Source organism: Hyla sarda, chromosome 3, assembly GCF_029499605.1.
Source record: "Hyla sarda isolate aHylSar1 chromosome 3, aHylSar1.hap1, whole genome shotgun sequence".
Taxonomy (NCBI): domain Eukaryota; kingdom Metazoa; phylum Chordata; class Amphibia; order Anura; family Hylidae; genus Hyla; species Hyla sarda.
In genome coordinates this window covers 192247920-192269725 of record NC_079191.1, presented here as the reverse complement: position 1 = coordinate 192269725, position 21806 = coordinate 192247920, and the positions used below count along the sequence as shown (strand labels likewise).

At 41.7% G+C, this 21806-nt stretch overlaps 1 protein-coding gene across 4 annotated transcripts in view; it reads left to right on the top strand.

Annotated features, from left to right (window-relative positions):
• LOC130360690 (collagen alpha-1(I) chain-like) overlaps window positions 1-21444 on the top strand; it is a 56670-nt gene extending 35226 nt beyond the window's left edge. For all 4 annotated transcript variants that reach the window (XM_056563243.1, XM_056563240.1, XM_056563242.1 and 1 more), the window contains 11 exons: window positions 38-91; window positions 353-406; window positions 734-805; window positions 987-1022; window positions 1516-1560; window positions 13144-13176; window positions 13267-13413; window positions 15333-15509; window positions 20315-20405; window positions 20700-20777; window positions 20897-21444. In XM_056563243.1, the coding sequence (XP_056419218.1) occupies window positions 38-91; window positions 353-406; window positions 734-805; window positions 987-1022; window positions 1516-1560; window positions 13144-13176; window positions 13267-13413; window positions 15333-15509; window positions 20315-20405; window positions 20700-20777; window positions 20897-21075 (966 nt within the window). In that variant the 3' untranslated portion in view covers window positions 21076-21444. The remainder of the gene's footprint in view (window positions 1-37; window positions 92-352; window positions 407-733; window positions 806-986; window positions 1023-1515; window positions 1561-13143; window positions 13177-13266; window positions 13414-15332; window positions 15510-20314; window positions 20406-20699; window positions 20778-20896) is intronic.
• The last annotated feature ends 362 nt before the right edge of the window (window positions 21445-21806 follow it).

The following is a 21806-nucleotide window of genomic DNA, read 5'->3' as shown; positions in this document are numbered from 1 at the left end:
TAAGACATATGATTTTTTATTTATTTTGCATTAACAGGCATTTCAAGGTCCTCAGGGTAAAGTAGGACGTCTTGGCACTTTGGGATTCAAGGTAAAAGCAATATGTAATGATATTTACATTTATATATGACATTAATACTTTCATTAGACATTTTTTTCAGCTATTTTCTTAAAAACAACTTTAAAATTACAAAAAGATAGTGAGCAACACACAGTAGGTAGGAATAATCTTCTTTTATGTAGAGTGAGATGCCAGTTTAGCAAACTTACTGTACTTTAAAATTCAAAGTCTTAGGTTATAGATATATTTATGATAATTTAATATTTCACATTGCAAATATTTATCTTTAAGGGAGAAAAAGGATTCGTTGGACAACGAGGCTCTGAAGGTCCACGAGGAAAACCTGTGAGTAAACAGATATATATATTATATGCAAGTTTTTTTTCATTGTTTTTCAAAAATAAATTTAAACTTAATATATAAATAATTGGCACACACAAATAAGTTTGTGGAATGAGCATTTTTAAGGGGTTAAGACACTGAGGTTTGAGAAACAAGTGGTTTTGCAGTGCTTGGCTGTCCTGGAGCAGAAGGGTTACTTAAAAAACCCAAACTACACATCCGGTTCTTAACATTATTATTGACTATATATTTTGTCATATTATAATCTGTTTATTTTTAGATTCCCCAAATAATCTTATATGTTTTTTTTTTTAATAATGTTGTAAAAAGGGACCTCCAGGACCAAAAGGTGAAGCTGGACGCCCTGGAAGACCTGGATTTATTGGACCACCTGGAGCAACTGTGAGTAGTCTCAAGTTTTCTTTATGTTGGAGATGCTCCTTATTGTGTAATATATAATGTTGTTCGATGATGATTGATCCTCTAGACCTTTCAGCTGTGAAGGTTATTTGCAGACATGGACAAAATTGACAGCATGTAAAATTACATGTAAAGACTTACAGATCATTTTTATTATTTGTAGGGTCATGTTGGACTTCCTGGTGCACCTGGTCTAAAGGTACTGTATAACTAGGCATCTAATTGTCTTCTTTTCCTTGCCTCCATGCCAGGGATGGTAAGGGTTGGGGTGGGTAAAGGTTATTCCTTAGTTTTTCTTTGTGATTTAGAAAATGTGAATAAGTAACAACATAAATTGTCTGTCAAGGAGATATATAATGTAGCTAAGGTAAAAGGGGTTATCCAGAAATAGAAAAACAGAGTTGTCTCCTGGTTGGATGTGGTATTACAACTTGGCTCCATTCACTTCAAAGGGACTGATCTGCAGAATAGGACCACACCCAACCTGGAGACAGACAGGGAGAGGTGTATGAAAGAAATTAGCTCTGTTTTAGAATCCTGGATAACCTCTTTAATGAATACCACACTTATGAGGATACTATTCACTAACCAATCTCTTGCTAAATACGTTGATGAACCCTGGGGAAGTGATTTGAATTAAAATCATCGAAACTGTTATTATAAAATAAAAATATATATATTTTCTTCAACAGGGCAATGCTGGAATTCAAGGACATAAAGGTGTAGAAGGACCGAAGGTATTATCAAGTTTATTTATTCATTATTACCCAATGGTCACAAGTTTTACATCTTATGGAGAAAGAAAAAGTTTTTTTTTTTTTTTTATAAATTATTCTATATAAATTTATAAATTCCTGTATTCTAAGAACAAAAGTAAATGCAGTATGTATGAGAATGTTCAACTTAGAAAGTACCATATTTATCAGCGTATATCAAGCACTTTTAACACTTAAATTTAGGGCAAAAACCCTACCTGCGTATTATAAGCCAATAAATGTGCTGCCCACTGATTTAAAGTGCTTGTTAAAGATCAGCAGCCCAGCCGTGGCCACTTTAAAACAGTTGCTGCGATCCCGGATGCAACACTTCTCCCCTTCTTTTAATTTTCTCTTATCTGGCTGTGCTCCGGCAGGCTCAGGTCAAGCGGAGGGTCTTGCAGGCTGTACGGCCAGTAAAGCATGATGAGTGACGTCCCCTACCAACTCCCCTGCGTGGCGTCAGGGACGTTGCCTGTCATTCCCTGCAGATGTCGCTGGTCGCTGTAATAGAGTGGTCGTGGCCAGGCTGCTGAACTTTAACAAGCAGCCAGCGCTGCGGCCACTTTGACCAGCCTGCAAGACCTACCTCCTGACCTGAGCCTGCCAGAGTGCAACCAGGCAAAGGGATCTAAATAATATAAAAAGGGGGGGGGGGGATTGCTGATGAGCGGGGGGGTGGGGGGGGGGGAAATGATGAGGCAGGGAGTAAATGATGAGACAGGGGTAAATGATGAGGGCAAGGGGGCGGAATGATGATACAGGGGGTAAATGATGAGGCTTGGGAAAGGATGAGGCGGGGGAATCACAGAGGAAAGGAGGAACAAAGGGAAAATAATGAGGCACACAGGGAATCGGGGAGGGGGGGGGGGGTAAATGTAGCACAGTTCCCCCACATTAGGTAGGTAGCATAGTTCCCCCACATTAGGTAGGCAGCATAGTTCCCCCACATTAGGTAGGCAGCATAGTTCGCCCACATTAGGTTGGCAGTATAGTTCCCCTACATTAGGTTTGCAACATAGTTCCCCCACAATAGGTTCGTATCTGCTATTGGGAGTGTCCCCAATTTGGAGGGTGCACATACATTAAGTCTTATGGGACTCTGCCGGGGAATTAAAAACTGTCTGCTATTGGGAGGTGTCCGCTAAGGGAGGATTTGTGGCTTTGTACTATGAGTTCTAATTTTGCTAGTTTTTTTTTTACCATTAGTATTAGCAATCTGAATATACCAGCCTAGAGATAATACATATTGGGGGACATTTATCAATGTTTGCTTATGTATTCCTTTTTTTTGTTATTTTTTTTGTTACTATGTTTTTGCTTATGTACCACTTATTTATATACTGGTTTCAGCCTGTTGATAAATTTCTTTCACGTAACCAATTATTATTATTTTTTTCTTTGGTAGCGGCTTTTTATGCTCCATGTCTGAATGGGAGTAAATTTAGTAGGTTTTTCATCCAATGCAACTTTTTTTGCGACTTTTGCACTTGATAAACCTCTGACCACAGCAAGTCAAAAATCACTTTTTGCTTTGGTAAGCAAGTTTCTTTTTTTTGCTTAGGGCACTGCACAAACAAAAAGTCGCGTTGAGTACTTTTTTTATGCAAAAACTTTAAGCAAAAAAACCCTACTAAATGCTTTGATAAATGTCCCCCATTATGTTTTCTCTTTAAAATACATTGTAGGAAATTTACTACTTAACCTGTTCAGGACCCAAGACGTATGCATACGTCTTGGATCCCTGGTATTTAAGGACCCAGGACGTATGCATACGTCCTGAGTCATTCCGGTCCACGCCGCTCGCCGGGCGGAGATCGGAACCGCATGCCTGCTGAAATCGTTCAGCAGGCATGCCGTGCAAATGCCGAGGGGGGTCCCGGGACCCCCACATGTCGGCGACCGGTGCAGATTGCAAGCGAATTCACGCCAGCGATCTGCGCCGATTCTGGTCATTTGGGTCAATTGTGACCCGATGACCCGGTAATAAATGGTGATTGGCGGTGTACGATACACCACCAATCACCTGCCGTTGCTGGGGAGAGGTGACAATACTGTCACCTTCCCAGCAACGCTGCTATTGGCTGGCGATCGTCCAGCCAATAGCAGTGCGGCAGAGGAGGGGTTAACTGCTCCTTCTCCCCGCTCTGCGCGCTTACTGAGTTCAGTCAGCGGGCAGTGCGGGAAGATAAGGACCGGGATCCCCCCTCAGAGCATCGGAGACCCCCAGGAAGAAGAGGACCCCATTAGATCAGGGTGAGCTTTTTTCCAGGGACAGGTAGGGAATCAAAAGAAAAGAAAATTAAAAAACAGTAAAAGTGAAAAAACAGAAAAAAAAGTAACCCCCCCCTGACCCCCTAATAGGTCCCCAAGGGTCCGCTGTCACCTGATCCGTGTGACCCCGGGCCCAGGGTGCTGCGAGTGCCACCCATTTTTTGTTTGGCCGCAGCTTTTTTTTTCCCTGTAAGTTTACACCAAGCACCACACACTACACACTTCCCTGCCCCCCCCCCCCCCGCAAACACACCCTCCCCACCACCCCCACCGTAGAAAAAAGGTGATGGCCCGCCGGGCGTTTTCGGCAGCGGAGGCTTACGCTTTTTTAGCCTCCGACTCCGAATCTGCCTGTGAGGACGAGGAAGATCCAACTTTTTTGTGTTCTTCCTCGTCCTCCTCATCATCTAGCAGTGATGATGAGCCCCCTGCATGGCGGCGGAGATGCCGCCAGGCGAGGCCACGCACCCCCCATGAAAGTGACCCAGTGGCCGACACTAGTACGAGTGGCAGTGCCGCTCGTAATAGGAGTCCGGCCCCCCAGACAAGTGCACCAGAGCCCCCTTCCGATGACCCTATCTGGAGCCCCCCAGAGGGTTATTAGCCACGGTTCCGGAGTTTGTTGGCGACTCCGGAATCTGGATTGACCATGCTGGATTCACTGATCTAGACTTTTTAAAGTTTTTTTTCAGTGACAGCCTGGTCAATCACATGGTGGAGCAAACAAACTTGTATGCCCAGCAGTTCATTGCCCACCACCCCGATTCGTTTTTGGCCAGGTCCAATGAATGGCGCGCCATTGATGCAGCGGAAATGAGGACATTTCGGGGCCTGGTCAAAAAACCAAGTGCTCGTCAGTACTGGAGCGGGGACATCCTCTATCAGACCCCGCTTTACAGTATGGTGATGACGCGGAAGCAGTTTGAGGTGATTCAGAAATGCCTGCATTATGCAGATAATGCGGCATGTCTGCCCCGATGTGATCCCGCCCATGACCGGATTTACAACGTGAGGCCGGTCATCGATCACTTTGGGGCCACATTTTTGTAGGCCTACGCACCGCTCAGGGACCTCTCTGTACATGAGTCTCTCATCAGTTTTAAGGGGAGACTCATCTTCTGCCAGTATATTCCCTTGAAGCGGGCGCGGTATGGCGTGAAGCTCTATAAACTTTGTGAGAGTACCTCCGGGTACACTCTCAAGTTTAGAGTGTATGAGAGACGAGATTCCTGTATTGAACCCCCAGATTGTTCCCCCACTCTGGGTGTTAGCGAGAAAATTGTTTGGGACCTTATGCACCCATTGCTGGATAAGGGTTTCCACTTATACGTGGACAACTTTTATACCAGCATCCCTCTGTTCAAATCCCTTTCCGCCAGATCCACGTCCGCTTGTGGGACCGTGCGGAGGAACCAGAGAGGCCTCCCTCTAAATTTGGTCCAGGCGCCTATCCCCAAGGGTGAGTCCCGTGCCCTCACCCATGATAACCTGTTGTTGGTGAAGTATAAGGATAAGAGGGATGTCCTTATACTCACCACTATTCATGGGAACGGCAGCACCCCTGTCCCTGTGCGAGGTACCGTGGGACCGGTCCTCAAACCCGATTGTATTCTGGACTACAATCGGTATATGGGGGGAGTTGATCTCTCAGATCAAGTCCTCAAGCCATACAATGCAATGCGGAAAACACGGGCATGGTACAAAAAAAGTTGCGGTCTACATGGTACAGGTTGCCATGTACAACGCTTTTGTACTATCCCAGTAGGCTGGCAACACAGGGACATTCCTCCAGTACCAAGAAGAAGTCCTAAGGTTCCTGATCTTTGCTGACTGGGAAAGATCAGGCAGGACTTCCCAAGGGTCTGGAGTTATAGGCGCCAGGATCGTCCCAGGCCAACACTTTCCAGGTGTGATCCCCCCACTGGAAAGAAGGGATGAACCCAGAAAAAATGCAGAGTGTGTTTCAGGAGGGGGATTCGGAAGGACACCACACATCAATGTGACACTTGCCCAGATAATCCGGGCCCATGCATAAACTGCTTCAGGGAGTATCACACTTCCATGGAGCCCTAAATTTTCCCTTTTTATGTAAATTTTCCATAATTTGACCAATGTACCAAGTCCAGAGTACATTACAAATTTTTAACCCCATAAATCTCTAAATTGCCCCAAAAACCTAAAAAACAAAAAACAAAAAAAAAAAAAATTATAAGACCTCTGGGGGTGTTTTTTTTAAAAAATGGGTCATAGGTCACTGAGTCACTATCATCGGGGACTTTTTTTATGTTGCCTCAAATGCGCAGCGCTCTCTCTCCACCTGAGCGGGTGCGAATCACATTCCCAGAATGATGATTCAGAGCATAGGGTTTGGGGCAGGCATATTTTTTTTAGTTTTGGCTATGCTCTGGGTCATCATTCTGGGAATATATCCTTTTTTATTATAATTTTCTGGCCCACCGTACCCCATATTACGGGCCTCTGTACCCCACCTGTATACCCCAGTTACGGCCCATTGTCCCCCATAGTGTTCCCCTATTTTAGGGCTCAGTGCTCCCCCATTAACGCTCCTTGAGGGGGGGGGTCCCACATCCTGGCTCCATATGAAGCTCAAGGCCCCTGACTGCCCTCCCACTCCAGCAAGACCTGCTGTGCATCCGCCGAGCCATTATCATCAAAAAATAAGGTATGTCCTTACTCCAAAGAAATGTATTCACAAATTGTGGGGGGTCTTTTCTGCTATTAACCCTTGTAAAAATGTAAAATTTTGGGGAAAACTCACATTTTAGTGAAAAAAAACATTTTTTTTTTACATATGCAAAAGTCGTGAAACCCCTGTGGGGTATTAAGGCTTACTTTAACCCTTGTTACATTCCTCAAGGGGTCTAGTTTCCAAAATGGTATGCTATGTGTTTTTTTTTTTTTTGCTGTCCTGGCACCATAGGGGCTTCCTAAATGTGACATGTCCCCCCCCCCATTTCAGCAAAGTTTGCAAATGTGACTCCTTCTCTTCTGAGCATTGTAGCGTCCCTGCAGTACACTTCAGGTCCACTTATGGGGTACTTCCATACTCAGAAGAGATGGGGTTACACATTTTGGGGGGTCTTTTCTGCTATTAACCCTTGCAAAAATGTGAAATTTGGGGAGAAACACACATTTTAGTGAAAACATTTTTTTTTCTATATGCAAAAGTCGTGAAACCCCTGTGGGATATTTAGGCTCACTTTATTCCTTGTTACATTCTTCAAGGGGTCTAGTTTCCAAAATGGTATGGCATATGTATTTTTTTGCTGTCCTGGCACCATAGGGGCTTCCTAAATGCGACATGCCCCCCGAGCAAAATTTGCTCTCAAAAAGCCAACTATGACTCCTTCTCTTCTGAGCATTGTAGTTCGCCCGTAGTGCAATTCAGGTCAACTTATGGGGTACCTCCATACTCAGAAGAGATGGGGTTACAAATTGTGGGGGGTATTTTCTGCTATTAACCCTTGCAAAATGTGACATTTGGGGGGGAAACACACATTTTAGTGAAAAAAAATGCTGGGAGTTGTTGGCAGCAAACAGCTGTTTGGGCATGCTGGGAGCTGGAGGGCATGCTGGGAGCTGGAGGGCTGCAGTTTGAGACCACTATATAGTGGTCCCTAAACTGTAGCCCTCCAGATCTTGCAAAACTACAACTTCTAGCATGCCCAAACAACTGTTTGCTGTCAGGGCATGCTGGAATTTGTAGTTTTGCAACAGCTGGAGGGCCACAGTTTGGAGATCACCTTGCAGTGTTCTCTAAAACTGTAGCCCTCCAGATGTTGCAAAACTGCAAATCCCAGCATGCCCAAACAGCAAACAGCTGTCTCGGCATGCTGGGGGTTATAGTTGCGTACCTCCAGCTATTGCATAACTACATATCCCAGCATGCCTTTCGGCGATCAGTACATGCTGGTAGTTGTAGTTTTGCAACAGCTGGAGGCACACTGGTTGGAAAATACTGAGTTAGGTAACAGAACCTAACTGAAGGTTTTCCAACGAGTGTGTCTCCAGCTGTTGCAAAAGTACAACTCCCAGCATGCACGGTCTGTCAGTACATGCTGGGAGTTGTAGTTTTGAAACAGCTGGAGGTTTGCTCCCCCATGTGAACGTACGGGGTACATTCACACGGGCAGGCTTACAGTAAGTTTCCTGCTTCAAGTTTGGGCTGCGGCAAATTTTTCACCGCAGCGCAAACTCCTAGCGGGAAACTCACCGTAACACGCCAGTGCGAATGTACCCTAAAAACACTACACTACACTACACTAACACATAATAAAGAGTAAAACACTACACTAACACATAATAAAGAGTAAAACACTACATATACACTCCCTTATACCGTCCCCCCCAATAAAAATTAAAAACGTATTGTATGGCAGTGTTTCCAAAACAGAGCCTCCAGCTGTTGCAAAACAACAACCCCCAGCATTTCCGGACAGCCACTGACTGTCCAGGCATGCTGGGAATTTAGCAACAGCTGGAGGCACCCTGTTTGGGAATCACTGGCGTAGAATACCCCTATGTCCACCCCTATGCAATCCCTAATTTAGTCCTCAAATGCGCATGGAGCTCTCTCACTTCGGAGCCCTGTCGTATTTCAAGGAAACAGTTTAGGGCCACATATGGGGTATCTCCGTACTCGGGAGAAATTGCACTACAAACTTTGGGGGGCTTTTTCTCCTTTTACCCCTTATGAAAAGGAAAAGTTGGGGTCTACACCAGCTTGTTAGTGTAAAAAAATGTACACTAACATGCTGATGTTGCCCCATACTTTTTATTTTCACAAGCGTTACAAGGAAAAAAATACCCCCAAAATTTGTAACGCAATTTCTCCTGAGTACAGAAATACCCAATATGTGGGCGTAAAATGCTATGTGGGCGCACAACAAGGCTCAGGAGTGAGAGCGCACTATGTACATTTGAGGCCTAAATTGGTGATTTGCACAGGGGTGGCCGATTTTACATTGGTTCTGACATAAACGCAAAAAATAAATACCCACATGTGACCCCATTTTGGAAACTACACCATTCACGTAATGTAATAAGGGGTACAGTGAGCATTTCAGCCCCACAGGGGTCTGGCAGATTTTTGGAACAGTGGTCCGTGAAAATGAAAAATTAAATTTTTCATTTGCACAGCCCACGGTTCCAAAGATCTGTCAAACGCCAGTGGTGTGTAAATACTCACTGCACCCCTTATTAAATCCTGTGAGGGGTGTAGGTTCCAAAATAGGGTCACATGTGGGGGGGGGGGGGGGGTCCACTGTTCCGGCACCACGGGGGGCTTTGTAAACACACATGGCTCCTGACTTCCATTCCAAACTATTTTTTTTCCCAAAAGCTCAATGGTGCTCCTTCTCTTCTGAGCATTGTAGTTTGCCCGCAAAGCATTTTACGTCCTAACATGGGGTATTTCCATACTCAGAAGAGATGGGGTTACAAATTTTGGGGGTCATTTTGTCCTATTATCCCTTGTAAAAAACATTTAATTTGAGGGAAAACTAGCATTTTAGTAAAAAAAAAAATCATTTTCACATCCAACTTTAACGAAAAGTCATCAAACACCTGTGGGGTGTTAAGGCTCACTGGACCCCTTGTTACGTGCCTTGAGGGGTGTAGTTTTTGGCACCATAGGGGCTTCCGAAATGTGACATGCCCCCCAAAAACCATTTCAGAAAAACTCACTCTCCAAAATCCCACTGTCGCTCCTTCCCTTCTGAGCCCTCTACAGCGCCCGATGAACACTTGACATACACATATGAGGTACTTTCTTACTCGAGAGAAATTGGGTTACACATTTTAGGAAGATTTCTCTCCTTTTACCCCTTGTAAAAATTCAATAACTGGGTCTACAAGAACATGCGAGTGTGAAAAATGAAGATTTAGAATTTTCTCCTTCAATTTGCTGCTATTCCTGTGAAACACCTAAAGGGTTAACAAACCTTTTGAATGTCATTTTGAATACTTTGAGGAGTGCAGTTTTTATAATGGGGTCATTTGTTGGGTATTTCTAATAAGAAGGCCCTTCAAATCCACTTCAAAACAGAACTGGTCCCTGAAAAATTTTGATTTTGAAAATTTTGTGAAAAATTGGAAAATTGCTGCTATACTTTCAAGCCCTCTGATGTCTTCCAAAAGTAAAAACATGTCAACTTTATGATGGAAACATAAAGTAGACATATTGTATATGTGAATCAATATATAATTTATTTGGAATATTAATTTTCCTTATAAGCAGAGAGCTTCAAAGTTAAAAAAAAATACAAAATTTTCTATTTTTTCATCAAATTTTGGAATTTTTCACCAAGAAATTATGCAAGTATCGACAAAATTTTACCACTAACATAAAGTAGAATATGTCACGAAAAAACATTCTCGGAATCAGAATGAAAGGTAAAAGCATCCCAGAGTAATTAATGTTTAAAGTCACAGTGGTCAGATGTGCTAAAAACTGGCCGTGTCCTACAGTGAAAATTGGCTGGGTCCTTAAGGGGTTAAGGGGTACTCCTATGGAAAACTTATTTTTTATTTTTTATGAACTGGTGCAAGAAAGTTAAACAGATTTGTAAATTACTTCTATTAAAAAATCTTAATACTTTTGGTACTTTTTAGCAGCTGTATGCTACAGAGGAAATTCTTTACTTTTTGAATTTCTTTTTTGTGTTGTCCACAGTGCTCTCTGCTGACACCTCTGTCCATGTCAGGAACTGTCCAGAGCAGCATATGTTTGCTATGGGGATTTTCTCCAGCTCTGGAGAGTTCCTGATACAGGCATCAGGTGTCAGCAGAGAGCACTGTGGACAACACAAAAAAGAAATTCAAAAAGTGTAAAATACAGCAGTTTGAACTGTATATACTGCAGTTTTACAGTATGTCATAAAAGAAGAGCCTAAACTACCTCTTAAATGCAAAAATCCACATTTTTCTAAATGTCCAGATGTGATATATATGTATTCTTCCTTAAAGGGGTACTCCGGTGGAATTTTTTTTAAAAAATAAACTGGTGCCAGAATGTTAAACAGATTTGTAAATTACTTCTATTAAAAAATATTAATCCTTCCAGTACTTATTAGCTGCTGAATACTACAGTAGAAATGGTTTGCTTTTTGGAACACAGAGCTCTCTGCTGACATCTCTGTCCATTTTAAGAACTGTCCAGAGTAGGAGAAAATCCCCATAGCAAACATATGCTGCTCTGGACAGTTCCTAAAATGGACAGAGATGTCAGCAGAGAGCACTATGGTCATGGTGTCAGCAGAGAGCTCTGTGTTCCAAAAAGAAAAGTGTTTCCTCTGTAGTATATGGACCCCAATAAGTACTGGAAGGATTAAGACTTTTTAATAGAAGTAATTTACAAATCTGTTTAACTTTCTGGCCCCAGTTGATTTAAAAAAAAAAAATCCCTTTAACTTATTTCTCAGCTCTTGATATGTATGGTATGAGATTACCAGATTTCAACAACATAATTTGGCCACACTCCCTTATGTATTTAGTGACAGAGTGTGGCCAAATTATGTTGTGGGGGGGGGGGGGGGATTTATTAAAGGAATTAGAAAGAAAGCTATAGGGGTCAGCAATGCAATATAGCAACATGCAGCACTCATCACAGACACTTAATTTCACTGTAAAATTGACTGTGCTGAAGTAATTTTACCTGGCTGTCTTCTGCTCAGACATATTTATCATATACTGTGCGCCATTTTATAAATTTGACACATGTCAGCACTTTCACAGCAGAAAATTATTGCACATAAAATTCCATATGATGGCTTATTTTTTGCGCCACCAATTCTTCTTTGCAGTGACATTAGTCATTTTACCAAAAAATCCACAGCAAAACGGAACAAAAATTCATTGTGCGACAAAATTGAAGAAAACATTTTGTAAATTTTGGAGTCTTCCGTTTCTACGCAGTGCATTTTTCGGTAAAAATGACAACTTATCTTTATTCTGTAGGTCCATACAGTTAAAATGATACCCTACTTATATAGGTTTGATTTTGTCGTACTTCTGAAAACAATTATCATAACTACATGCAGGAAAATGTATACATTAAAAATTCTCATCTTCTGACCCCTATAACTTTTTTATTTTTGTGAAGTTTTTATCGGTACCATTTTTGTATTGATCAGACTTTTTGATCACTTTTTATCCATTTTTTCATGATATAAAAAGTGACCAAAAATACGCTATTTTGGACTTTGGAATTTTTTTGCACGTACGCCATTAACCGTGCAGTTTAATTAATGATTTTTTTTTATAGTTCGGACATTTACGCACGTGGCAATACCACATATGTTAATTTTATTTTTATTTACACAGTTTTTTTTATGGGAAAAGGGGGGGGGGGGGGTGATTCAAACTTTTATTAGGGAAGGGGTTAAATGACCTTTATTAACTTTTTTTCACTTTTTTTTCACTGATCTTTTACCCTGATCCCTGCAAAGCCATAGCTTTGCATGGATCAGCGTAGTAGGGGGTTGATTGCTCAAGCCTGTAGGTCAGGCTTGGAGCAATCAAACGCTGATCGGACGTGACGGAGCAAGGTAAGGGGACCTCCGCTCATGTCCTAGCTGTTCAGGACATTGCGATTTTATCGCAATAGTCCCGATCAGCCCGACTGAGCTGCCGGAAAGCTTTTACTTTAGTAAACGGCGTTACCCCGTTTTAAATACTGGGACCGGGGGTGCAGGGCGTACAGGTACGCCCTGCGTCCTTAAGAGGTTAATAAAAAAAAAAGCAATCCTTAACTAAACTTAAGGCAAAGTATAATAATAGTATGTCTAAAGTAAATAATAATGTATTAAACTGGTAAGTAGAATGAAAGGACGGCACCCACCATATGCTCCAAACATGCTTTATTCGTGATCATAGGCAGGTACAAAGAGGGGTGCAGTAAGCGACAATTGTTTTGCGCTGGCACTTGCTTCTTCTCAGCTGAGAAATGCTGGCAGACGCTTCTTGGAAGCGTGTGCCAGTGCAAAACAATTGTCGCTTACTGCACCCATCTTTGTACCTGCCTATGATCACGGAATAAAGCATGTTTGGAGCATATGGTGGGTGCGTCCTTTCATTCTACTTACCAGTTTATTGCTTTGGACCATTCATACGCTACACCGTGGAAGTGACTGAGCCCAATAGTAACTTCACTTGTTCACCATTAAACCCTCGAGCGAAGCCAGCAGTACTCACTCACACCTGTTGCTTAAGCATTACATAATTATGTATAGTTGCTTACTAATAAATTTTTATCAATTCATATATATTTAGGGAGAAAAAGGAGGAAAAGGACCCAAAGGAAAAGTAAGTGTTGGTGCTTGTTTTTGTGTGTTTGGTTTGAAGTTTTTATGTTATTTGATGATCTCTTTTAACTAATATACTATGATAATTTAGGTTGGAGACAGTGGTCCAGTAGGTCCTGAAGGGCTTTTTGGTAGGAGAGGGCCTCCAGGAGAACTTGGGGCACGCGGTCCACCAGGAGAGCAAGGTCTTTCTGGTGATCCTGGGATCCCAGGAGATATTGGGCCAATGGGATCCAGGGTAAGAACAAGTTAATAATACAATTGTAAATGTTTTTTTTTTTTTTAAAAAAAAAGGATATATCACTAGTTATTTTATGACATAATAGGCTAGGTTCACATATGCATTGCAGATTCTGTTCAGCAGCTGGAAATGGGGCTGGCCAGTCCGCTGTATGAAGGACACCAACAAAGCCCAACAGACCCCATTGTCCCTTACTTTACTAGATTATAACTAATAAAAATTACTATATTATTTTTTGTCCTAATATTCAAACAAATTCTGTAATGGAAGCCCCAAACAGAGTCTCCAATGCAGATGTGGACATAACCTTAGCCTACACGAATAATGGCTTCATGCATACTAGAACAAAGATATCTGCTTACCCTCCAATACCAGGGATAAAATACAGCAAAATGTCTTTGAGAAAACAACATAAAATTGCACAAAAGTTGGTCTTTTAATGTGATGGTCTTCTCAAAGAATGCATAAGTTTTTCAGCACGATTTTTCGTGCTGAAAACACCCCCCTCGGCTTATACTCGAGTGAACTCTCCACCCGCAGTGGTCTTCAACCTGCGGACCTCCAGAGGTTTCAAAACTACAACTCCCAGCAAGCCCGGGCAGCCATCGGCTTGCTGGGAGTTGTAGTTTTGAAACCTCCGGAGGTCCGCAGGTTGAAGACCACTGCGGCCTTCGACATCATCCAGCCCCCTCTCACCCCCTTTAGTTCTGTACAGTACTCACCTCCACTCGGCGCTGGTCCGGTCCTGCAGGACTGTCCGGAGAGGAGGTGGTCCGGTGGGATAGTGGTTCCGGGCTGCTATCTTCACCGGGAAGGCCTCTTCTAAGCGCTTCGGGCCCGGCCCCAGAATAGTCACGTTGCCTTGACAACGACGCAGAGGTACGTTCATTGCCAACGTACTTCTGCGTCATTGTCAAGGCAACGCCTCTATTCCGGGCCAGAAGCGCGGAGAAGAGGCGCCCCCAGTGAAGATAGCAGCCCGGAACCACTATCCCAGTACTGTACAGAACTAAAGGGGGGCGAGAGGGGGCTGGATGATGTCGAAGGCCGCAGTGGTCTTCAACCTGCGGACCTCCGGAAGTTTCAAAACTACAACTCCCAGCAAGCCTGGACAGCCAATGGCTGCCCGGGCTTGCTGGGAGTTGTAGTTTTGAAACCTCTGGAGGTCCGCAGGTTGAAGACCACTGCGGGCGGATGATGACAAGAGGATGATGAAGGGGGGGGTGTGGGATGATGAAGGGGGGGTGTGGGATGATGAAGGGGGGTGTGTGGGATGATGACAAGGGGATGATGAAGGGGGGGTGTGGGATGATTACAAGGGGATGATGAAGGGGGTGGGGATGATGACAAGGAGATGATGAAGGGGGGTGGGGATGATGAAGGGGGGTGTGTGGGATGATGATGAAGGGGGGTGGGGATAATGACAAGGGGATGATGAAGGGGGGTGGGATAATGACAGGTGATGATTATGAGGGTCTGGATGATGACAGGCGGTGATGATGATGAGGATGTTAATGACGGGGGTCTGGATGATGACAGGGGGGGATGATGTATTTCCCACCCTAGGCTTATACTCGAGTCAATAACTTTTCCTGGGATTTTGGGTTGAAATTAGGGGTCTCGGCTTATACTCGGGTCGGCTTATACTCGAGTATATACGGTAATTAATGAGGAACTAAAAATATGTCACAGGAAATCTGGTTTGGGTAAGGAGGTGATCTTCTCAAAGAGGTGGTCTTTTGGAGAGGTTTCACTGTATTTTTGGTCTGATCATTTGCATTTAAACAATATCAGAAGTGTTTTTTCCCTAAGCAAAAATGGCAATATTTTAACATATTTCCTTTGACATCCTAAAATAATCTCCCCATATGTGTTTTGTAAAAACAATTAAATATTTTACATTTTTCTTGTAACAGGGACCATCTTTTCCAGCATCCCATGTAATAGAAGTTTGTCAGAAATTTGTTCTTGAACAAATGTCATCATATGCACAGTCTGTACGACGTCAGTGTGCTAGTGCATGCCCATTGTTTGGTGAAGTACCAATGGGTGCACCAGGTCCAGTAGGACTGCCCGGACCACCCGGAGCACTAGTAAGTAGCCTTTGTAACACTTATGTCTATTAACATACTTACTATAGGCACAACACTGATGTTGACCTTGCATATATATATATATATACACCTAGGGAAATTCCAGCATCCAGACTGTGTATACCAGCATCCTAAATGGTAGAAAAAGATCCAAAAGTAGGAGCAAATCCAGCTACAAGAAATAATGCTGTTTAGCCACGAACCCGCAGAAACAGTGTTAATGGTAACCAAATTTATGAACCAGAAAATAATAAACAATAAAACTATTTTATTGCAACCTACACAGACAATGGACAACACAATTTGAGGGGATAGCACCCCTTTGTGCCAGGTCCTTCCCTCGTCACACTGCTTCTGTGGGTTAGTGCCTAAAGAGCATAGTTTTTGCAGCTGGACTTGCTTCTCCTTTTGGATGTCCTTTTGGACAGTTTTATATGAGCGTTACACGGTCTTATTTTATGTCCACATAATGGCCGCATGCCCCAACTTGCTGCATGGTTAGACTAATCTTTGGTTCATGCAATGTGCAAAAAGTTTTCTTGAGTTATGATGCTAGCCACTTGTTCCCATGTTTCAAGCTATTGAAGAAGTAGTCCAGTATAAAAAAAAAGTATCCCCTATCTGCAGGATAGGGAATAAGTGTCAGATTGCAATGGGTCCGACCACTTGGAAACCCCTGCGATCTCCCTCCTGACACTCTGGTTCTCTACATGAATGCAGTGTGTTGACCATGGCACGAAGCTGTGGCAGACACTTCCCCTCCATGCATCTTTATGGGAGAGCCGCAGATACCCGAATGCTGTATCTCTGGCTCTCCCATAGAGATGCATGGAAGGGGACTAGCTGGCCACAGCTTTGTGCGGTGGTCGACACACTGCATTCATGCAGAGAGCCTGGGCACCGGGCAGCAGATTGCAGGGAGTCCCAGCGGTCGGACCCCCCTGCAATTTCACACCATCCTGTGGATAGAGGATACGTTTTTTTATACTTCAGTGGTCCCTCAACATACGATGGTAATCCGTTCCAAATGGACCATTGTTTGTTGAAACCATCGTATGTTGAGGGATCCGTGCAATGTAAAGTAGAGGACAGTGCTCTACAACCTGCGGACCTCCAGATGTTGCAAAACTACAACACCCAGCATGCCCGGACAGCCAATGGCTGTCCGGGCATGCTGGGAGTTGTAGTTTTGCAAAATCTGGAGGTCCGCAGGTTGAAGACCACTGGTATAGGAAGTTATACTCATGTGTCCCCGCCTCTCTGGACCGTCACCGCTCGTCACCGCTGCCCTGGATGTCGCCTTCCATCGCTGTCGCCACGTCCCCGGGGTGTCCCCGACGCTCTGGTAAGGCCTCTGCTTCCCCGGCATCTTCTCTCTCCGTCGCCGCCATCACGTCGTTACGCACGCTGCTCCTATTGGATGACGGGACGCGACGATGCAGGGGATCCCGAAGAGGACGCGCTTGAGCCCCGAGGACAGGTAAGTGACCATCACTGGAGCACACGGGGCACCGTAAACAGCTATCCGGTGGCAGCTGAAGCAGTCTCCGCTTCTGGATAGCCGTTTATGCAATGGCCCCGACATAGAAAAGCATCGTATGTTGATGCTGCCTTCAACATGCGATGGCCTCTGAGAGGCCATCGCATGTTGAAAGTATTGTATGTCGGGGCCATCGTAGGTCGGGGGGTCACTGTACATAACTCCGTAAGCAGCTACAGTATCAGCAATAGGCACCTGAGGGTCTGTTTCAGGGGCAGCACTTACCTGCAGGATTTGTTACATTGTGGATTTGTGGTTGATTTCACCACTTTCTGTGTATAAGGGTGATATCCACAAATCTGCTAAATAAACTACATATAACATATATGCAGCAGATTTGCATGAAAAAATTCGGTTATGTGGAATCATCCTAATGGGGTGTATTTATTCCAAGTGCCTAGGGCAGTATGGGTTGTAAAAATCATGCTTTGCCTTAAAAATGTACTGTAGGCCACATTTAAACTTTTCTGAACAGGGTCATGCCAAATATAGCTTTTCACAGCAGCAGCTACATTATTAAGTAAAGAAATGTTCATGTATATCTTTGATCATTTTTTATAAAAGCACTTTTGGCCACTCTTTGTAACTGCAGTTGCATCACAAACATAAAATATATGAACAGCGACAGTATAGTACCTATAAGGACTAATTTACTTTCAGCTGAAGTCCCTTATAATCCCTTATAACTGAGATTTAATAATTGGGCAATATTATTTGGTAAATATTAAAGGGGTATTCCAGGCCCAAACTTTTTTTTATATATCAACTGGCTCCGGAAAGTTAAACAGATTTGTAAATTACTTACATTAAAAAATCTTAATCCTTCCAATAGTTATTAGCTTCTGAAGTTGAGTTGTTGTTTTCTGTCTAACTGCTCTCTGATGACTCACGTCCCGGGAGCTGTGCAGTTCCTATGGGGATATTCTCCCATCATGCACAGCTCCTGGGACGTGACATCATCATTGAGCAGTTAGACAGAAAACTTCAGAAGCTAATAACTATTGGAAGGATTAAGATTTTTTAATAGAAGTAATTTACAAATCTGTTTAACTTTCCAGAGCCAGTTGATATATAAAAAAAGGTTTTGCCTGGAATACCCCTTTAAGTTTACAATTTTAATAAAAAAATGAATGCAGGCATTGGACAAAAATTTCAGAATCAGGATTTCTGAATCCTCGATCTGGATTCAATTTACTGTGGTCTTTTAATAGTCTATGCATTAATAAAAATTATTGTTATAAAAAGCCTTTAACTGGTTTTGTGGTAATATTGCAAACAATCTGCCAAACCATATTTTGTTTTGTTAAGCTTTTATTCCTTCCTGTATGTTTGATCCAAATATTTTTATTTTCTTTTTAATTTAGCGTAAGATTTGACTCTCATATATGTCAGTCAAAGCATTTTTCATGTCTTTTTTTTTGTACTTTTTTGTTGAAGTATGTTTTTTGATAAATGTATCTACTGATGCATGACATTTAATATATTTGTTACAAACTAAATTGGAAGTGGTTTCAATCTGAGATTTACCCTTTAGGCCAGCCTGCTGACAGACAGCAAACTCTGTCTAAAACTGAGGTTACATAGTGCATGGAGATTTTCTTTTTGTCACAAAAAAAAATGAATAAACACACAAAACACATGTTTATTAAGCCTAGCATATATTATGCTAGTCTTAAAGGGGTATTCAAGGAAAAAACTTTTTTTTATATATCAACTGGCTCCAGAAAGTTAAACAGATTTGTAAATTACTTCTATAAAAAAATCTTAATCCTTCCAAAAATTATCATCTGCTGAAGTTGAGTTGTTCTTTTCGGTCTGGAACAGTGCTCTCGGTTGACATCTCTGCTTGTAGAGTAGAAGAGGTTTGCTATGGGGATTTGCTTCTACTCTGGACAGTTCCTGAGACAGGTGTCATCAGTGAGCACTTAGACAAAAAAATAACAACTCAACTTCAGCAGCTCATAAGTACTGGAAGGATTAAGATTTTTCAATAGAAGTAATTTATAAATCTGTTTAACTTTCTGGAGCCAGTTGATATATATAAAAGTTTTTTCCCTGGATAACCCCTTTAAGTAAGAAGATAGATATAATAATGTGTGACATTTGTTAAAACACACAAGTTTTTAATAAATGTGTGATATTTGGAGGGGGGGGGGGAAACTGTGAGAAAATTCAAAAAAATTTGAGAAAAAAAGAAATCTAATCCTAATATGAGCTGACATATAAATTCTTGCCAATCTCAGGCTTTCTTTCTAACATATGTGACCAAAAATATGTGTCCATGGACACCAAGCCCACTCTTCTTGTTACATTTCTTGAGCAATGACAAAAGTCACACCTTTTTGTCATCATTTATGTAAACTGTTTATTTAATTCAAGCCCAAAGGTAAAATTAAGAGTTGTCAGTTTTCACTATACAAATGCACAAAAATAAACAAATAAATTAAAAGTACACAGCACCCATTTTCTTTCCTTTTCACTAGTCTATATAATTGTTTAAATACTGTTTTGTCTTTGATAAATTCTGCATTATTTTTAATACTGATGTTTCATACACCTGACCACCTGAATATGATATTGTTGTATGCAGGTAATGTTCAGGCCTGCTTATATGATGGAATGATCAGAAATAATCCAGGATATGAGGGGTCTGAATATAGTAGAATGTATCAGCATAAAACATTATTTCCTCATATTTGGACCATATAATTTAACGTTAAACAATCCTAAAGTTACAATTACATGTGAATACTCAAAGCACTGATATTTATTTGGCAGGCAGGTTTTATACATGACCATTTTCTTAGTTTGAATAGACTTTCAATATATATGGTAAGGTAGGAGATAAAACAAAAGATTCCTTTATCTTGGCTAATTGCCTAGATATAAAATGGTGTTTTTTTTTTATAAGCGTGTAAAGCCATAGATGTGAACTGCAGCATGCATGCCTCCTTCCTTCCCACCCCTCCCTGGATGAAGCAAGACCCGGTATATTAATCATGCAAGAAGGGAAGAGGTGCACATGCTGCAGCTCAGCCTAGCCTATATGATTTTTGAGCTTGGATGGAAAACATGATTTTATAACTTTGCAGCTGAGAAGTAAAAAAAAAAAAAGTATCCTTTGTTTTTATCAGCTATCCACCTATGTCTGTAGCTTTAAACGTGATATAAAAATGACAGATTCCCTTTAAAGTTTATTTCTGCTCTATAAGCCAAAAGACATAAGCTGTTACTGAAAAGTTAATTTAAAAAAATATTTACATAGGGTAAACCTGGACTGAATGGAATTGATGGTGAAGATGGTCCAGAAGGATTTTATGGTGAATCTGGAGATCTTGGAAAGCAAGGGCAAAAAGGTAATATTTTTTGAGAAATTTTGGCACTGTAGATTAAATTATATTATTGTTTGTTTAATCCTCTTCATTTAATACCTTCTTCACTGTCTATAATACAAGTAAAAGGAAGACCTAAATATTGAACACTGGCACATTGAAAAGTTAATGTGACATGTAAAAAGATGTGCTGCACTGTCTGCTCAGCAATTTTAATTCATCATTGTCTTTAGGCCATTTTTGATGATTTCTTGTGGTAAGATACTGTTTATAGAATTGCATGTGATTGTAGTCTATATTTCATATTGAAATATGCAGGTGAATCTGGAGAAAAAGGAGACAAAGGTCCAAAAGGATATGGCCTAGTAGGACATCAAGGAGATGAAGGAGAAAGAGGTAAAAAAATATATTTACTGTACATTTGAGAAATTTTCTTTTGTTATCCAAAATACAAGAGAAATAAATAATTAAAGGAAATACAACTATGTTTTTTGTTTTGTTCAAATGTGTTTTAGGTAAAAGAGGAAAACCTGGTCAAGCATTTGATGGAGAACCTGGTTTAATGGGTCCTCGTGGGCACAGAGGTCAGCTTGGCCTTATAGGTTATACAGGAGTGAGGGGACCACCAGGACCATGCTTGGCAGCTGTTTGTGAACAAACTGAAGAAACAAGAGAATCTACAGAAAACTCCTAAACATAACTTAACCAAAGTGTTGAAGAACTGACCATTAATAATCAAACACAAGAGGTGGCAACAACTTATCATAGATTTCCTAAAATCTCGTATGAATGTTTTAAAATCATGAGATTATACTCGATTTTGTAAATAAAGTTTATTAAGTTTTGAAAGGATAAGGACTGAGAAGTAAAAAATAAGAAATCATTATATGATTTATCAGTCAGATATTTATTGAAGAAAAATATAAAAATAAAGAGCAGAATCAGCCATAAGGTTAAAACCTAATAACATGCAGGTCCCCCCTGTTGCTGACTAAGACAGTTATATTGAATCACAGATTCTACAAGACTTCAGAAAATATCCATTAGTTATCTGGGGCCAAGATGGTAGCAGCAAATCCAGTAAGTCCTGTAAATTGCAGGTAGAGAGCGAATTTACAGTAAATTCGATTTGTCACGAACTTCTCGGCTCGGCAGTTGATGACTTATCCTGCATAAATGAGTTCAGCTTTCAGGTGCTCCCGTGGGCTGGAAAAGGTGCATACAGTCCTAGGAAAGAGTCTCCTAGGACTGTATCCACCTTTTCCAGCCCACCGGAGCACCTGAAAGCTGAACTAATTTACGCAGGATAAGTCATCAACTGCCGAGCCGAGAAGTTCGTGACAAATCGAATTTACTGTAAATTCGCTCATCTCTAATTGCAGGGTTAGATCTCCAAGAAAGCTAACTTGTTTCACCAACACATTT